General features: G+C 46.6%; 1 protein-coding gene across 2 annotated transcripts in view; it reads left to right on the top strand.

Moving 5' to 3' along the window:
* The window catches only part of LOC139266020 (dynein light chain Tctex-type protein 2B-like), a 118666-nt gene that overhangs the window by 85001 nt on the left and 13673 nt on the right, over positions 1 to 19992 (top strand). For both annotated transcript variants that reach the window (XM_070883786.1, XM_070883785.1), the window contains exon 2: positions 17133 to 17309. In XM_070883786.1, coding sequence (XP_070739887.1) covers positions 17146 to 17309 — 164 coding nt within the window. In that variant the 5' untranslated portion in view covers positions 17133 to 17145. The remainder of the gene's footprint in view (positions 1 to 17132; positions 17310 to 19992) is intronic.

The raw sequence follows: 19992 nt of genomic DNA, 5'->3' as shown, positions 1-19992 counted from the left end.
GCGATGTCAATGCAATTTCTTCTGTGGAGCAAATATCATGCTCACAGGTCCTGGACAAATTAGACTCACTATTTCAACCCGGCATTGGCACTTTCATGGGGACCAAGGTAGTGATTCACATAAACCTGGACGCCAGGCCAGTACACCACAAGGCCCGAGCGGTGCATTATGTGATGCGGGAAAAGATAGAAGGCGAATTGGACCGCCTGCTGAGGGAAGGCATCATCTCGCCAGTCAAATTCAGTGACTGTGCGAGCCCGATTGTGCCGGTGCTCAAGGCGGATGGGTCGGTCAGGATATGTCGTGATTACAAGGCCACCATCAATCGGGTGTCACTCCAAGACCAGTACCCGCTACGGAGAGCGGAGGACCTCTTTGCGACGCTATCCGGTGGCAAACTTTTTTCAAAATTGGACCTGACATCAGCTTACATGACCCAGGAGCTGGCGAGTGAGTCAAAGAAGCTGACCACCATCACGACACACAAGGGGTTGTTTGAGTACAACAGATGTCCGTTCGGGTTTCGCTCGGCCGCCGCGATCTTTCAATGAACCATGGAAAGTCTCCTCAAGTCGATTCCAAGGACGGTGGTTTTTCAAGATGACATCCTCATCACGGGTTGCGATACTGAAGAACACCTCCACAACCTGGAGGAGGAGCTACGTAGACTGGACTGGGTAGGTCTGTGACTAAAAAAGGCGAAGTGCGTCTTCCTAGCTCCAGAGGTAGAATTCCTGGGGATGAGGGTAGCAGCAGACGGGATCAGACCTACTGCGTCCAAAACGGAAGCGATCCAGAGAGCACCCAGACCCCGTAACACAACGGAGCTGCGTTCGTTCCAGGGGCTCCTGAACTATTTTGATAGCTTCTTCCCAAATTGAGCACGCTGTTAGAGCCGCTACACGTGCTCCTACGCAAAGATCGCAAATAGGTCTCGGGGGACAACCAGGAAAGAGCTTTTGATAGAGCACGCAATTTGTTATGCTCCAACAATCTGTTAACGCTATATGACCCATGTAAGAAACTTGTTTTAATGTGTGATGCGTGGTCCTATGGGGTCGGCTGTGTGTTGCAGCATGTTAATGCCAAGGGTCAGTTACAGCCGGTAGCTTATGCCTCCAGAAGTCTGTCTCATGCAGAAAGGGGCTACGGGATGGTAGAAAAGGAAGCGCTTGCATGTGTATATGCAGTAAAAAATATGCACCAGTACCTGTTTGGCAGGAAATTTGAGCTGGAGACAGATCACAAACCCCTAACGTCCCTTTTGGCCGACAACAAGGCCATTAATGCTAATGCGTCGGTCCGCATACAGAGGTGGGCACTCACGTTAGCCGCCTATGACTATACAATTCAGCATAGACCGGGCACTGAAAACTGCGCCGATGCACTCAGCAGGCTCCCACTAGCCACCACCGAGGGGGAAACCGAGCATGCTGCTGAGATGGTCATGGCTGTTGAAGGTTTTGAAAGCGAAGGCTCACACGTGACAGCCCGTCAGATCAAAGTCTGGACAAATAGAGACCCGCTACTGTCTCTAGTCAAGAAATGTGTCTTGAATGGGGACTGGTACGGGGCACGCCCTGAGGAATTTAAACCATTTCACAGGCACAAGGATGAAATCTCGATTCGGGCCGATTGCCTACCATGGGGAAACCGAGTCGTCATGCCCCAGATGGGCAGAGAGGCATTCATCCGAGAACTCCACAATGAGCACCCGGGCATTGTCATGATGAAGGCAATTGCCAGGTCACACGTTTGGTGGCCAGGGATAGATGCAGACCTGGAACTTTGTGTTCGCAGGTGCAACACATGTGCCCAGCTGGGTAATGCGCCCAGGGAAGCCCCCCTTAGCCCCTGGCCATGGCCCGCCAAGCCATGGTCACGCATCCATGTGGACTACGCGGGTCCTTTCATGGGAAAAATGTTTTTGGTTGTAGTAGACGCCTACTCCAAAAGGATCGAGTGTGACAGTCTCAATTCAAGCATATCCTCTGCCACAGTAGAAAGTCTACGGGCAATGTTCGCCACCCATGGTCTACCAGACGTCTTGGTCAGTGACAATGGCCCATGCTTTACAAGCATTGAATTCCAGGACTTCATGGCAGGAAATGGTATTAACCATGTCAGAACAGCACCGTTCAAGCTGGCCTCAAACGGCCAGACGGAACGAGCAGTGCTGATAATCAAACAGGATGCTCAGAATCCAAGGGGGTTCCCTACAAAGCCGCTTATCACGCCTCCTGTTGGCCAATAGATCTCGACCACACTCGCTCACAGGGGTTCCACCCACAGAGCTGCTAATGAAAAGGACGCTCAAAACCAGGTTATCCCTTATACACCCCACCATGAAAGAAATTGTTGAGAGCAGGCGCCGGTCACAATGTGACTACCATGACGGGAATGCGAGGGCGTGATGTCTTGATGTCAGTGACCCTGTCTTTGTCCTGAACTATGCTGCCGGGCCCAAATGGCTCGCAGGACACTGTGATTGCCAAAGAGGGGAATAGGATTCTGGTAGTTAAACTTACCAATGGACAAATCTGCCGCAAACACGTGGATCAAACAAAAAGGGAGGTTCAGCAACCCCATAGAAGAAGCAGAGGAAGAACATGAAGCAGAGGAAGAACACGATGTAGAGTTCACTCCACCACAGGTGACCGAGCACCGGAGCAAGTGGAGGAGAGCCCAGTCACTGTGGGCAGTCCGGACAGACCTGAGGCACCGCAAACAGCAAACACTCAGGCCAGTGGCCAACAACCTGAGCCCCAACTCAGGCGCTCTACAAGGGAGCGTAAACCACCAGAGAGACTTAACCTGTGATCCCAATAAGACTTTGGGGGGGGAGGTGATGTCATGTATTCAACTGTTATTGTAATCCATGTATAAACTGACCTAAGTTGTACATCGTGAGAACACTGACCACTAGGTGGTGAACTTGTGGGAGACACTCCTAACCTGGACTTTCAGGTATAAACGGGGAAGCTCCACCCATCTTCTCCACTTCAGCGTTGGCTAATAAAGGTTACTGGTCACAGAGTGACCTTCACTCTAGTATGGGCCTCGTGTGCATTTGTACTGTATAGTAAGGACATATCAGTCCGTAATAAGGGGGATGAATTAACTGTGCAAATAGATGTTAACAGATATGATGTGATTGGGATTACAGAGACGTGGCTTCAGGATGATCAGGACTGGGAACTCAACATCCAAGGGTATTCAACATTCAGGAAGGATAGAATAAAAGGAAAAGGAGGTGGGGTAGCATTGCTGGTTAAAGAGGAGATTAATGCAATAGTTAGGAAGGACATCAGCTTGGATGATGTGGAATCTATATGGGTAGAGCTGCAGAACACCAAAGGGCAAAAAACGTCAGTGGGAGTTGTGTACAGACCTCCAAACAGTAGTAGTGATGTTGGGGAGGGCATCAAACAGGAAATTAGGGGTGCATGCAATAAAGGTGCAGCAGTTATCATGGGTGACTTTAATATGCATATAGATTGGGCTAACCAAACTGGAAGCAATATGGTGGAGGAAGATTCCCTGGAGTCTATAAGGGATGGTTTTCTAGACCAATATGTCGAGGAACCAACTAGGTGGGAGGCCATCTTAGACTGGGTGTTGTGTAATGAGAGAGGATTAATTAGCAATCTCATTGTGCGAGGCCCCTTGGGGAAGAGTGACCATAATATGGTGGAATTCTACATTAGGATGGAGAATGAAACAGTTAATTCAGAGAACATGGTCCAGAACTTAAAGAAGGGTAACTTTGAAGGTATAAGGCGTGAATTGGCTAGGATAGATTGGCGAATGATACTTAAGGGGTTGACAGTGGATGGGCAATGACAGACATTTAGAGACCACATGGATGAACTGCAACAATTGTACATCCCTGTCTGGCGCAAAAATAAAAAAGGGAATGTGGCTCAACCGTGGCTATCAAGGGAAATCAGGAATAGTATTAAAGCCAAGGAAGTGGCATACAAATTGGCCAGAAATTGCAGTGAACCTGGGGACTGGGAGAAATATAGAACTCAGCAGAGGAGGACAAAGGGTTTGATTAGGGCAGGGAAAATAGGGTACGGGAGGAAGCTTCCAGGGAACATTAAAATGGACTGCAAAAGCTTCTATAGATATATAAAGAGAAAAAGGTTAGTAAAGACAAACGTAGATCTGCAAAACAGATACACTGCTTTGGGTACTGTTTAGGGGGATGACTCATCAGGAGAGAGCAGCAGCAGCCAGGTTCATGGCACCATGGCGGGCTCTGCTGCACAGGAGGGCAGGAAAAAGAGTGGGAGAGCGATAGTGATAGGGGATTCAATTGTAAGGGGAATAGATAGGCTTTTCTGCGGCTGCAACCGAGACTCCAGGATGGTATGTTGCCTCCCTGGTGCAAGAGTCAAGGATGTCTCGGAGCAGGTGCAGAACATTCTGAAAAGGGAGGGTGAACAGCCAGTTGTCGTGGTGCATATAGGTACCAACGATATAGGTAAAAAACGGGATGAGGTCTGACGAGATGAATTTAGGGAGCTAGGAGTTAAATTAAAAAGTAGGACCTCAAAAGTAGTAATCTCAGGATTGCTACTAATGCCACGTGCTAGTCAGAGTAGAAATCGCAGGATAGCTCAGATGAATATGTGGCTTCAGCAGTGGTGCAGAGGGGAGGGATTCAACTTCCTGGGACATTGGAACCGGTTCTGGGGGAGGTGGGACCAGTACAAACCAGACGGTCTGCACCTGGGAAGGACCGGAACTAATGTCCTAGGGGGAGTGTTTGCTAGTGCTGTTTGGGAGGAGTTAAACTAATATGGCAGGGGGATGGGAACCTATGCAGGGAGACAGAGGGGAATAAAATGGAGACAGATAGAAAGGAGAATAGTAAAAGTGGAGGGCAGAGAAACCCAAGGCAAAAAACAAAAAGAGCCACTTTACAGCAGAATTCTAAAGGGTCAAAGTGTGTTAAAAAGACAAGCCTGAAGGCTCTGTCCCTCAATGCTAGGAGTATTCAGAATAAGGTGGACGAATTAACTGCACAGATTACAGTTAACGGGTATGGTGTGATTGGCATCACGGAGACATGGCTCCAGGGTGACCAAGGCTGGGAACTTAACATCCAGGGGTATTCAGCATTTGGGAAGGATAGACAGAAAGGAAAAGGAGGCGGGGTGGCGTTGCTGGATAAATAAGAAATTAATGCAATTGTAAGGAAAGACATTAGCTTGGATGATGTAGAATCGGTATGGGTGGAGTTACGGAATACCAAAGGGCAGAAAACACTAGTGGGAGTTGTGTACAGACCACCATATAGTAGCAGTGAGGTTGGGGACAGCATCAAACAACAAATAAGGGATGTGTGCAATAAAGGTACAGCAGTAATCATGGTGACTTTAATCTACATATTGATTGGGCTAACCTAACTGGTAGCAATGCGGTGGATGAGGATTTCCTGGACTGTATTAGGGATGGATTTCTGGACCAATTTGTCGAGGAACCAACCAGAGAGCTGGCCATCCTAGACCGGGTGATGTGTAATGAGAAGGGACTAATTAGCAATCTTGTTGTGCGAGGCTCCTTGGGGAAGAGTGACCATAATATGGTAGAATTCTTTATTAAGATGGAGAGTGACAAAGTTAATTCAGAAACTAGGGTCCTGAACTTAAGGAAAGGTAACTTCGATGGTATGAGGTGCGAATTGGCTAGATTAGACTGGCAAATGATACTTAAAGGGTTGACGATGGATAGGCAATGGCAGACCTTTAAAGATCATATGGATGAACTTCAACAATTGTACATCCCTGTCTGGAGTCAAAATAAAACGGGGAAGGTGGCTCAACCGTGGCTAACAAGGGAAATTAAGGAGAGTGTTAAATCCAAGGAAGAGGCATACAAATTTGCCAGAAAAAGTAGCAAACCGGAGGACTGGGAGAAATTTAGAATACAGCAGAGGAGGACAATGGGTTTAATTAAGAGGGGGAAAATAGAGTACGAGAGGAAGCTTGCCGGAAACATAAAAAATGACTGCAAAAGCTTCTATAGGTATGTGAAGAGAAAAAGATTAGTGAAGACCAGCGTTGGTCCCTTGCAGTCGGATTCGGGTGAATTTATAATGGGGAACAAAGAAATGGCAGACGAATTGAACAAGTACTTTGGTTCTGTCTTCACAAAGGAAGACACAAATAACCTTCCCGATGTACTTGGGGTCCGAAGGACTAGTGAGAAGGAGGAACTGAAGAATATCCTTATTAGGCGGTAAAAAGTGTTCGGGAAATTGACGTGGTTGAAGGCCGATAAATCCCCACGGCCTGATAGTCTACATCCCAGAGTACTTCAGGAAGTGGCCCTAGAAATAGTGGATGCATTGGTGATAATTTTCCAACAGTCTATCGACTCTGGATCAGTTCCTATGGACTGGAGGGTTGCTAATGTAACACCACTTTTTAAAAAAGGAGGGAGAGAGAAAACGGGTAATTACAGACCAGATAACTTGACATCGGTGGTGGGGAAAATGTTGGAATCGATCATTAAGGATGAAATAGCAGCGCATTTGGAGAGCAGTGATAGGATTGGTCCAAGTCAGCATGGATTTATGAAAGTGAAATCATGCTTGACAAATCTTCTGGAATTTTTTGAGGATGTAACGAGTACGGTGGACAAGGGAGAACCAGTGGATGTAGTGTATTTGGACTTTCAAAAGGCTTTTGACAAGGTCCCACACAAGAGATTGGTGTGCAAAATCAAAGCACATGGTATTGGAGGTAATGTACTGACGTGGATAGAGAACTGGTTGGCAGACAGGAAGCAGAGAGTCGGGATTAACGGGTCCTTTTCAGAATGGCAGGCAGTGACTAGTGGAGTGCCGCAGGGCTCAGTGCTGGGACCACAGCTCTTTACAATATATATTAATGATTTAAATGATGGAATTGAGTGTAATATCTACAAGTTTGCAGATGACACTAAACTTGGTGGCGGTGTGATCTGTGAGGAGGACACTAAGAGGCTGCAGGGTGACTTGGACAGGTTAGGCGAATGGGCAAATACATGGCAGATGCAGTATAATGTGGATAAATGTGAGGTTATCCACTTTGAGGGCAAAAACACAAAGGCAGAATATTATCTGAATGGCGGAAGATTAGGAAAAGGGGAGGTGCATGGGTGTCATGGTTCATCAGTCTTTGAAAGTTGGCATGCAGGTACAGCAGGCGGCGAAGAAGGCAAATGGTATGCTGGCCTTAATAGCAAGGGGATTTGAGTAAATATTGTGTTCAGTTTTGGTCTCCTAATCTGAGGAAGGACGTTCTGGCTATTGAGGGAGTGCAGCAAAGGTTCACCAGACTGATTCCAGGGATGGCTGGACTGTCATATGAGGAGAGACTGGATCAACTGGGCCTTTATTCACTGGAGTTTAGAAGGATGAGCGGGGATCTCATAGAAACATATAAGATTCTGACTGGACTAGACAGGCTAGATGCAGGAATAACGTTCCCGATGTTGGGGAAGTCCAGAACCAGGGGACACAGTCTTAGGATAAGGGGCAGGCCATTTAGGACTGAGATAAGGAGAAACTTCTTCACTCAGAGAGTTGTTAACCTGTGGAATTCCCTGCCGCAGAGAGTTGTTGATGCCAGTTTACTGGATATATTCAAGAGGGAGTTAGATATGGCCCTTACGGTTAAGGGGATCAAGGGGTATGGAGAGAAAGCAGGAAAGGGATACTGAAGGAATGATCAGCCATGATCTTATTGAATGGCGGTGCAGACTCGAAGGACCGAATGGCCTACTCCTGCACCTATTTTCTATGTTTCTATGTCCCCTGCAGTCAGAATCAGGGGAAGTCATAACGGGGAACAAAGAAATGGCAGACCAATTGAACAAGTACTTTGGTTCGGTATTCACTAAGGAGGACACAAACAACTTTTCGGATATAAAAGGGGTCAGAGGGTCTAGTAAGAAGGAGGAACTGAGGGAAATCCTTATTAGTCGGGAAATTGTTTTGGGGAAATTGATCGGATTGAAGGCTGATAAATCCCCAGGGCCTGATGGTCTGCATCCCAGAGTACTTAAAGAGGTGGCCTTGGAAATAGCAGATGCATTGACAGTCATTTTCCAACATTCCATAGACTCTGGATCAGTTCCTATGGAGTGGAGGGTAGCCAATGTAACCCCACTTTTTAAAAAAGGAGGGCGAGAGAAAACAGGGAATTATAGACCAGTCAGCCTGACATTGGTAGTGGGTAAAATGATGGAATCAATTATTAAGGATGTCATAGCAGCGCATTTGGAAAGAGGTGACATGATAGGTCCAAGTCAGCATGGATTTGTGAAAGGGAAATCATGCTTGACAAATCTTCTGGAATTTTTTGAGGATGTTTCGAGTAGAATGGACAAGGGAGAACCAGTTGATGTGGTGTATTTGGACTTTCAGAAGGCTTTCGACAAGGTCCCACACAAGAGATTAATGTGCAAAGTTAAAGCACATGGGATTGGGGGTAGTGTGCTGACGTGGATTGAGAACTGGTTGGCAGACAGGAAGCAAAGAATAGGAGTAAATGGGTACTTTTCAGAATAGCAGGCAGTGACTAGTGGGGTACCGCAAGGTTCTGTGCTGGGGCCCCAGCTGTTTACATTGTACATTAATGATTTAGACAAGGGGATTGAATGTAGTATCTCCAAATTTGCGGATGACATTAAGTTGGGTGGCAGTGTGAGCTGCGAGGAGGATGCTATGAGGCTGCAGAGTGACTTGGATAGGTTAGGTGAGTGGGCAAATGCATGGCAGATGAAGTATAATGTGGATAAATGTGAGGTTATCCACTTTGGTGGTAAAAACAGAGAGACAGACTATTATCTGAATGGTGACAGATTAGGAAAAGGGGAGGTGCAACGAGACCTGGGTGTCATGGTAAATCAGTGATTGAAGGTTGGCATGCAGGTACACCAGGCGGTTAAGAAAGCAAATGGCATGTTGGCCTTCATAGCGAGGGGATTTGAGTACAGGGGCAGGGAAGTGTTACTACAGTTGTACAGGGCCTTGGTGAGGCCACACCTGGAGTATTGTGTACAGTTTTGGTCTCCTAACTTGAGGAAGGACATTCTTGCTATTGAGGGAGAGCAGCGAAGGTTCACCAGACTGATTCCCGGGATGGCGGGACTGACATATCAAGAAAGACTGGATCAACTGGGCTTGTATTCACTGGAGTTCAGAAGAATGAGAGGGGATCTCATAGAAACCTTTAAAATTCTGACGGGTTTAGACAGGTTAGATGCAGGAACATTGTTCCCAATGTTGGGGAAGTCCAGAACCAGGGGTCGCAGTCTAAGGATAAGGGGTAAGCCATTTAGGACCGAGATGAGGAGGAACTTCTTCACCCAGAGAGTGGTGAACCTGTGGAATTCTCTACCACAGAAAGTTGTTGAGGCCAATTCACTAAATATATTCAAAAAGGAGTTTGATGTAGTCCTTACTACTCGGGGGATCAAGGGGTGTGGCGAGAAAGCAGGAATGGGGTACTGAAGTTGCATGTTCAGCCATGAACTCATTGAATGGCGGTGCAGGCTCGAAGGGCCGAATGACCTACTCCTGCACCTATTTTCTATGTTTCTATGTCTGTTCATCTACAATAGATGCCCGTTTGGGATTCGATCGGCCGCGGCTATTTTTCAAAGGAACATGGAAAATCTGCTAAAGTCAGTTCCATGCACCGTGGTTTTCCAGGACGACATATTGATCACAGGTCGGGACACCATCGAACACTTGCAGAACCTGGAAGAGGTTCTAAGTCGGCTCGATCGTGTGGGACTCAGGTTGAAACGCTCGAAGTGTGTTTTCCTGGCGCCAGAGGTCGAGTTCTTAGGGAGAAGAATCGCGGCAGATGGCATCAGACCCACCGTCGGCAAGATGGAGGCCATCAAGAACGCGCTGAGACCACAGAACGTGACGGAGCTGCGGTCGTTCCTGGGACTCCTCAATTATTTTGGTAATTTTCTACCCGGGTTAAGCACCTTGCTAGAACTTCTACCCATGTTGCTAGGCAAGGGAGATGACTGGGTATGGGGGAAATCACAAGAGACTGTTTTTGAGAAAGCCAGAAATCTGTTATGTTCCAACAAACTGCTTGTTCTGTATGACCCATGTAAAGGTTTAGTGCTAGCTTGTGATGAGTCTTCATATTACAACAAGCAAACGAATCAGGAACATTGCAACCGGTTGCTTATGCATCCAGGAGCTTGTCCAAGGCCGAAGGGGCCTACAGCATGATTGAAAAAGAAGCTCTGGCATGCATTTACGGGGTAAAAAAAATGCACCAGTATCTGTTTGGGCTTAAGTTCGAGTTAGTTCAACCATAAGTCGCTCATATCGCTATTCTAAGAGAGAAAAGGTATTAATACCAATGCCTCTGCTCGCATCCAAAGATGGTCGATCACGCTGTCTGCATATAACTATGTAATTCGCCACAGGCCAGACATAGAGAACTGCGCTGATGCTCCCATTCGGCTACCATTGCCCACCACCGGGGTGGAAATGGCACAGCCTGCAGACTTGCTCTTGGTGATAGATGCATTTGAAAACAAAAAGTCACCCGTTTTGTCCTGCCAGATCAGGACCTGGACCAGCCAGGATCCTTTACTGTCCCTTGTAAAAAAAACTGTGTCCTCCATGGGAGCTGGTCCAGCGTCCCAACGGAGATGCATGAAGAGATCAAGCCGTTTCAGCGATGCAAAGACAAAATGTCCATACAGGCGGACTGTCTTTTGTGGGGTAATCACGTGGTTTTGCCCAAGAAAGGCAGGGAAATGTTCATACGCAACTTACACAGGACCCACCCAGGCATAGTAATGATGAAAGCTATAGCCAGATCCCATATGTGGTGGCCCGGCATCGACTCAGATTTGAAGTGTTGCGTGCGCCAATGCAACATTTGCTCTCAACTGAGCAATGCACCCAGGGAGGCACCGCTAAGTTTGTGGTCATGGCTCTCCAAACCGTGGTCCAGGATCCACGTTGACTTCGCTGGCCTGTTTCTAGGCAAAATGTTCTTGGTTGTTGTGGATGCTTATTCAAAATGGATTGAGTGTGTAATAATGTCTGTAATCATGTCCACTGCCACCATCGAAAGCCTACGAGCCATGTTTGCCACGCATGGCCTGCCGGATGTCCTTGTCAGCGACAATAGGCCGTGCTTCGCAAGGAATTCATTACCACAATGGGATCAAGCACCTCACATCTTCCCCGTTCAAGCCTGCATCCAACGGCCAGGCAGAACGGGCAGTCCAAACCATCAAGCAAAGCTTGAAACGCATGTCGGAAGGCTCCCTGCAGACCCGCCTGTCCCGAATCCTGCTCAGCTACCGCACGAGACCCCACTCGCTCACCGGGGTTCCCCCTGCCGAACTGCTCATGAAAAGGACATTCAAAACAAGGCTCTCCCTAGTCCACCCTGATCTCCATGATCATGTCGAGGGCAGGCGTCATCAACAAAGCATGCACCATGATCGCGCAAATTTGACTTATACTCAACTATGGACATGGTCCCAAATGGCTTGCTGGCACTGTCATAGCCAAAGAAGCGAGTAGGGTGTTTCAGGTCAAACTCACAAATGGACTAACTTGCAGAAAGCACCTGGACCAAACCAAACTGCGGTTCACAGACAGCCACGAGCAACCTGAAGAGGACACCAACAGCTTCGACCCTCCGACACACACACAAGTGGCAACCGACATCACGGTTGACCACGAAGCTGAACTCACCATCTCCAGCAGCCTAGGAAGGCCAGCTGCGCATCAGCCCAGCGAAGGCTCAACCAACTCACCCACAGCTGTGTTTGTACCGACAAGGGAGCAGAAAGCCCCAGATCGTCTCACTCTGTAAATAAGTACACTATTGACTTTGGGGCGGGGGCGAGGGCGGGGAGGGAAGTGATGTTATGTATGCAACACTATGTAACCAGCACTCTACCGCCACCAGAGGGCGTATCTTTTGGAGTCCCAGGGGATCCCAGCATCCCTTGGGAGCATTGTATATAAGCAGGCCTCCCATGCTGTACCAGTACTCTGGAGTTAGAATAACGAGACTAAGGTCAAACTTACTTACGTCTACAGTACTCAGTCACATTGCTTTATTCGAGACATAACAACCAGATACTCTGTTTTTTTTGGTGATGTTAGTTGAGAGAAAAATATTGGCCAGGACACCGGGCTAAATCCCATGCACTTCTTCGAAATAGTGGCGTGGGATTTTTTTTTTACATACACCTGAGCGCAGACGGAGCCTTGGTTTAAGGTCTTGTCCAAAAGTACTGCACCGGGAGTGTCAGCCTAGATTTTGTGCTTCAGCCCCTGGAGTGGGACTTGGACCCACAACCTTCTGACCCAGAGGCGAGAGTGCACAGATCATGGGAACATAAAATCTGAAGCAGGAAAAGTCATTGGCTCATCCAAATTGCCCTTGCCAGTGGATCTGTGCTGCAGGAGACCCAAACCCATTGATGCACTTCAAATGTTTGCCTCTTAAAGATCCCGGCCAATATTCAGCCCCAAAGGAACGTTGCCAAAAGAGATTAACAAGAACACAAGAAATAGGAGCAGGAGTATGCCATTTGACCTCTCAAGCCTCATGGCTGATCTGATCATGGTCTCAGTTCCACTTCCTTCCCCGCTCCCCTTAACCCTTTATTCCCTTATCGCTCAAAGATCTGTCTATTTCTGCCTTAAATATATTCAATGACCCAGCCTCCACAGCTCTCCGGGGCAGAGAATTCTATAGATTTACAACCTTTTGAGAGAAGAAATTCCTCCTCGTCATAGTTTTAAATGGATGGCCTCTTATTCTTAGACTATGCCCCCTAATTTTAGTTTCCCCTATAAGTGGACATATACTCTCAGCATCCAACTTGTCGAGCCATCTCATTATCTTATATGTTTCGATAAGATCAACTCTCATTCTTCTGAACTCCAATGAGTATAGACCCAACCTACTCAACCTATCTTCATTAGTCAACCTCCTCATCTCCGGAATCAACCTAATGAACCTTCTCTGAATAGCCTCCAATGCAAGTATATCCTTCCTTAAATACAGAGACTAAAACTATACACAGTACTCTAGGTGTGGCCTCACCAATACCCTGTACAGTTGTAGCAGGACTTCTCTGCTTTTATACTTCATCCCCCTTGTAATAAAGGCCAACGTTCCATTTAACTAGTTATTTATCTAACTTCCTGCTCGTGGAACTTGCTGTGTGTGAGTTGGCTGCCTCGTTTTTCTATGGAACAACAGTGACTATGCTTCACTTAGCAATAAGTAGGTCTGGGACATCCTGATGCTGAGACAAGAAGTTGTTTTCATGCTTCAAGCATCATTGTATCCTGGATTTGCCAGAAAACATAATTCTACAGAAAAAATGCCATTACTGATAATTACATGGGGTTCAACCTGTCCCATCAACAATATGTCCTGACTGTAAGACTACAGCATTTCTTTTGCCTAATTTTCTGCTAATAATAATAACTTTTATTTATATAGCGCCTTTAATGTAGTAAAACATCCCAAGGCACTTCACAACAGTGTTACAGACAAACAGATAAATTTGACACCGAACCAAAGAAGAAATTAAGGCAGATGATCAAAAGCTTGTTTAAAGAGGTAGGTTTTAACGAGCGTCATAAAGGAGGAAAGAGAGGTAGAGAGGCGTAGAGGTTTAGGGAGGGAGTTCCAGAAACATAGAAACATAGAAAATAGGTGCAGGAGTAGGCCATTCGGCCCTTCGAGCCTGCACCACCATTCAATGAGTTCATGGTTGAACATGTAACTTCAGAACCCCATTCCTGCTTTCTCACCATACCCCTTGATCCCCCTAGTAGAAAAGGACTACATCTAACTCCTTTTTGAATATATTTAGTGAATTGGCCTCAACAACTTTCTGTGGTAGAGAATTCCACAGGTTCACCACTCTCTGGATGAAGAAGTTTCTCCTCATCTCGGTCCTAAATGGCTTACCCCTTATCCTTAGACTGTGACCCCTGGTTCTGGACTTCCCCAACATTGGGAACATTCTTCCTGCATCTAACCTGTCTAAACCCGTCAGAATTTTAAACGTTTCTATGAGATCCCCTCTCATTTTTCTGAACTCCAGTGAATACAAGCCCAGTTGATCCAGTCTTTCTTGATATGTCAGTCCCGCCATCCCGGGAATCAGTCTGGTGAACCTTCGCTGCACTCCCTCAATAGCAAGAATGTCCTTCCTCAAGTTAGGAGACCAAAACTGTACACAATACTCCAGGTGTCGCCTCACCAAGGCCCTGTACAACTGTAGTAACACCTCCCTGCCCCTGTACTCAAATCCCCTCGCTATGAAGGCCCAGGCAGCTGAAGGGATAACTGTGCTTGAAAACTGCTCCAAGATGGCTAAAACCTGGGGTTGACCAATCTTTAGTGACCCAAAAGGCTTTGCGAATTCAAAAGACTTTCTCGTGAGTTTTAACATCTCATAGCTGCAAATTGTCTGGGAACTGTGGGGGAAAAAAGTCACAACTATGGTGATAAGAAATGAGAAGACCTATTCATGGTGAAATAATCCTTTGTGTTTTAAACCTACACAATTACGTGCACAGTGGGCAAACAACCAGAAAAATGGTATATAATGTGAGGTAGGCCGCTGCAGTCGAACTGAGTGGTGACCTGGTCAGTTGCCAAATGAGTCAGAGGGTTAATTTCCAATTGCTGACCTATCACCCACTTATCACTCACCTATCATCCAGCATTACTTTTGGCATGTAATTAATGCAGAGAAATAATAATACCGTCCGCCCACTTTTTTTTGTCATAAAGATCAGAATGGCCAAAACTAACGGCCATTATATCGCCAAGCGTTACTTTCGGCACCTCGGCCACATATCGAAAATATCGCTCGCCGAAAAATCCGCTGAGAAAAAGTTGCTCTCACCTGAATTAAACCCAGCGGTCGGTATGCACGCCATTTTGTAAATCGGAGGTTGGTTCATATAAAAGGCTGCTTCAACTTCTGGGGAGTTTTGATGTAATCTGGAGGTCTTTTAAGGTGATTTGAACATCTGAACAAACATCTTATCATATTGTGGACGATTTGAAGTTATTTTAGGTGTCTTAGTAGGTACATTTATTGTTTGTGAACAATTGGTATAATACTGAAAGTTTTGGAATGAGGCCTGAAATTTCGCAGAGAGTGCAATAAAGATTTTTTTTTGCATACTCACTGGGTTCAGGTAGAAGCTGAAATATCCTGAACAAACTTAAAAAAAAAGAACTTTTTCAAATTAATTTTATAATCTAATAATTCTTAACTTAATGGAGAAATTCAAGTTAGATCAGTGATTTCACTGATTGCTGGCTCATAGAAACATAGAAACATAGAAAATAGGTGCAGGAGTAGGCCATTCAGCCCTTCGAGCCTGCACTGCCATTCAATGAGTTCATGGCTGAACATGCAACTTCAGTACCCCATTCCTGCTTTCTCGCCATACCCCTTGATCCCCCTAGTAGTAAGGACTACATCTAACTCCTTTTTGAATATATTTAGTGAATTGACCTCAACAACTTTCTGTGGTAGAGAATTCCACAGGTTCACCACTCTCTGGGTGAAGATGTTTCTCCTCATCTCGGTCTTAAATGGCTTACCCCTTATCCTTAGACTGTGACCCCTGGCTCTGGACTTCCCCAACATTAATAAGAACATAAGAACAGAAGAACATAAGAATTAGGAACAGTAGTATTCCATTTAGTCCCTCGAGCCTGCTCCGCCACCCAACAAGAACATGGCTGATCTGGCCGTGGACCCCGCTCCACCTACCCGCCCGCTCCCCACAATTCCCTTATTGGTTAAAAACTTATCTATCTGTGATTTGAATATATTCAATGAGCCAGCCTCAACTGCTTCCTTGGGCAGAGAATTCCACAGATTATTCCACAGGCTCTGGGGTGGGAAGAGTGGGGCACAGTGTAGACAGTGTCGGAGCTGTCATTGACAGACTGCAACGTCAGGATTTCCGCACCCGCGCTAAATCCTGACGTTGTGGTCAGTTTCAAAGGCGGAATGAGAGCGAACGCAGCCAGTTCGCCACCTTCAGGACCGCAAGTTCCGGGCCATTGAGCCTAAAATCAGCCGATAATCTGCAAAGCCCTGTTAGTGCTGAGTTACAGCGACATATCCGAGCTGCCTTTTTTTCTTTATTTGTAATTCTCTTGATTAACAGTATCCAGCTAAACCTTCTGTACATTTTAGTGGGATGGGCAATAAACGCTGGCCTTGCAATCGATGCCCACATCCCATGAACTAATACTTAAATTATGCCAATCGTATAATCATATGAGTTTTAAAGCAAAATTAGTTTGCGATTTAATGGTTTGATTCTTTCTTTGAAGATTTGGCGAGGATGGTTGTAATGTATGCACCTGTGAGTGCAAAGGGGGGCGGGCAGGTCGGAAGGCCTCCTCGTAGGACTGCTCCTGGGCATGGCCAAGGGGGCCATCAGCCGGTTCAGGCAGTGGGCGGTCGAGGGGGTCGTTCAGCCCGACCGCCTGCCTCTTTGCCGCGTTTACATCTGAGCCAGGGTGTCCCTGGAGATGGAGCACGCGATGTCCACCAGTTCGCTCACGGCCTTCCGCGAGAAGTGGGAGTGGCTGGAGTTCATCATCACCCCCGGCAACCAAATTTAAATTTAATCTTAATGTCTAAAGTTTAATTTGTTTAAGTTGTCGGTTTTAGTGCCTCTTTAATAAGGGGGCACTTGATTTAATATTTACTTTAAAAATGTTGCAGAGCTGTTGAGTTGTGAGAGGCTTAGCTAGTCATGTAATATTCACAAGACTCAATAAAACCCCAGCCAGTTGGGTTTGGGGGATCCACGATCTCAAAGACGAACAGGAGATTTCTTCCCTGTATCCTGGGACAATATTTATCTCTCAAACATCATCAAAAAACAGATTATCTGCTCAATTATCAGGTTGCTGTTTGTGGGAGCTTGCTGTGCGTAAATCGGCTGTCGCTTTCCCTACATTACAACAGGAACTATACTTCAAAAAAAGTACTTCATTGGCTGTGAGACGTTTTGAGGCTGTGAAAGGCGCTATGTAAATATGTCTTTACTTTCTGTCTTTATTCAGCGCGGACAAACTGATGGGCGGCACCAATCTGCGAGCGAGAGTTTACCCCCGGACCCAGTGCCGGGTGACACCAGGTGGGGCGGAAGTGCGACGCGTTGCCGTGGTGACGGAGCCGGTTGCCAAGGTGGGGAAAATGGCGGAGAACACCTACAACATCAGACCGGCTTTTCAGCACAGGTAGTGACCGGGAAGGACAGAATATACCCCGAGGTGCTGTATACATGGTGCATATACCCCCCCCCCCCCCCCGAGGGGCCGTATAAACGTTGCATATACTCCGAGGGGCCGTATACACAAAGCATATACCACCAAGGACCGTATACACGGTGCATATACTGCCAGGTACCATGTACATGGCTCATACAGCACCAGGGACTGTATACGGGGCAGATAAAGTGAGAGACCCTATGCATTGTACATAGACCTAGAGAGACTAATAATGGTACATATATCCAGTTTGCAAAACCTTACTTCCTGTTGTCACATTTTTATGATACTTTTTAACTCTTATAATTTTCTATACCCTGTATCAGCATTTATAATGTTTTGCTGATGTAAGCTCAAAATATAGATATTTAAAAATCTTACGTATTTCGTGTTCATTCAACAATAGAGAAGCTGGAGTTGTTCTCCTTAGAGCAGAGAAGGTCGATAGGAGATTTGATAGAGGTGTTCAAAATCATGAGGGGTCTGCACAGAGTAGCTAGAGAGAGACTGTTCCCATTGGCGGAAGGGTCGAGAACCAGAGGACACAGATTTAAGGTGATTGGCTGAAGAACCAAAGGCGACATGAGGAAAAGCTTTTTTTACGCCGTGGGCGGTGAGGATCTGGAATGTGCTGCTGGAGAGGGTGGTGGACGCAGATTCAAGTGTGGCTTTCAAAAAGGGAATTGGATAAGTACCTGAAGGAAAACAATTTGCAGGGCTACGGGGAAAGGGCGAAGGGAGTGGGACTAGCAGAAGTGCTCTTGCAGAGAGCCGGCATGGGCCGAATGGCCTCCTTCTGTGCTGTAACCATTCTATGATTCTACAAACCTACCTTTTGTCACATTTCTATGTCAACTTTTCCCATGATACATGCCTGTTCACATTTCCCATTCAAATTTCCAATATTAAACAGCCAATCTCCTACCACAGTGTAATTGCGGGCTGTGATCACTATGTTGCTCTCTGCCTCCATCTAGCTTTCTCTTTAGTCACGTTCTGCTGCTAAATGTTTTCGTTTTTCCCTCACATCAAACTTTTTAGAATGATACAGCACAGAAGGAAGCAATTTGCCCATTGTGCCTGTGCCGACTCGTTGAAAGAGCGATCCAATTAGTTCCCCCCCCCCCCGGCTCTTTCCCGGTAGCCCTGCAAATTTTTCCTTTTCAAGCGTATATCCAATTCCCTTTTGAAAGTTACTATTGAATCTGCTTTCATCACCCTTTCTGGCAGTGCATTCTAGATCATAACAGCTCGCTGCGTAAAAACAAATTCTTATCTCCCCCTGAATTCTGTAATTATTAATTTAATCTGTACTCCCTTTAAGAGACCCTTTCAACCTCTGGCCTGCCCTCTTTCCTGCTCCATTTTTTCTTTGGCAGTTTAGGTTTCGTTACTTGGGGGCTTTGCTCTCGGATACCCCTCACTGCTACTCTTCCTGGAACAGTCTCCAGACTCTCAGCAACGACTGGGCAACATCTCACCTCTGAGTCGCAAGGTTGTGGGTTCAAGTCCCTCTCCAGGGACTTGAGTGCTGCACTGTCTGAGGTGCCGTCTTTCGGATGAGGCGTTAAACCGAGGCCCCGTCTGCTCTCTCAGGTGGACAGAAAAGATCGCACGACCACCATTACGAAGAAGAGCATGGGAGTTCTTACTAGTGGCCTGGCCAATATTTATCCCTCAATCACCATCACGACAACAGATTTTTTGGTCATTATCACAAATTAGCTGCTGCGTTTTCTACATAACAACAGTGACGACACTTCAAAAGGTATTTCATTGGCTGTAAAGCGCTTTGGAGCCCCCTGAAGTCGTGAAAGGCGCTATATAAAAGCAAGTCTTTCTTAACCCTGAACTGTAAAAACAAAAAAGCCTTCATAGCCGACACTTTGATGAATGAAGGAATTTACGGTAAATAAAAGTTGCTGCTAAACCTGGCAGCGTGGTATTCGATCAGTCCATTTTCATCGGTCTTTCATATCGAACATAAAAATTTGCTAACAACATCCATCGTTCGATCAATATTGAAATGCGGCCCCTCCACCCCCCCCCCCGCACCCCCCCAGCAGTCCTGATGGAGCTGTTACCGCTCCCTCTGTCCTGCACTGTGCCTCAGCTTTTACATCTCTGCTGTAACTACTCCAGGTCTTCCTCCCTCCGTCTCCCAATGCCAGCCGGCTCTGTGCTTGGAATTGAAAAGCCTTTTCAACCCCTGCCCTCCCCACGCGCCCCCCTCCCCCCCCCGGCCTTTCCTTCCGCCGCTGCCTGCCCAACCCACGACAAAGGGAATATTTCTGACGGCAACCGATGTTCCCGCTAATTTTTTTTGGGTGCGGCCCCATTTCAAATTTCCATTTACAAGCTTGCACAGGATCTCCCGAGCACTGCGCTGCCACGCAGCTTAACGGGAACATTGGCGCCAACCCCCAACCGGGGCTCCGAGGGTTCAATTACGAGGAATGGCGGCATAAACGTGGCTTGCGTTCCCTTGAGTTTAGAAGGAAAGAAAGACTTGGATTTCTATAGTGCCTTTCACAACCACCGGACGTCTCAAAGCGCTTTACAGCCATGTTATAATGTAGGAAACACGGCAGCCAATTTGTGCACAGCAAGCTCCCACAGACAGCAATGTGATAATGACCAGATAATAATTTTT

Source organism: Pristiophorus japonicus, chromosome 6, assembly GCF_044704955.1.
Source record: "Pristiophorus japonicus isolate sPriJap1 chromosome 6, sPriJap1.hap1, whole genome shotgun sequence".
In the NCBI taxonomy this organism is placed as follows: domain Eukaryota; kingdom Metazoa; phylum Chordata; class Chondrichthyes; family Pristiophoridae; genus Pristiophorus; species Pristiophorus japonicus.
Note: the sequence above shows the minus strand (reverse complement) of the source record. Positions and strands in the feature narration are given on the sequence as shown.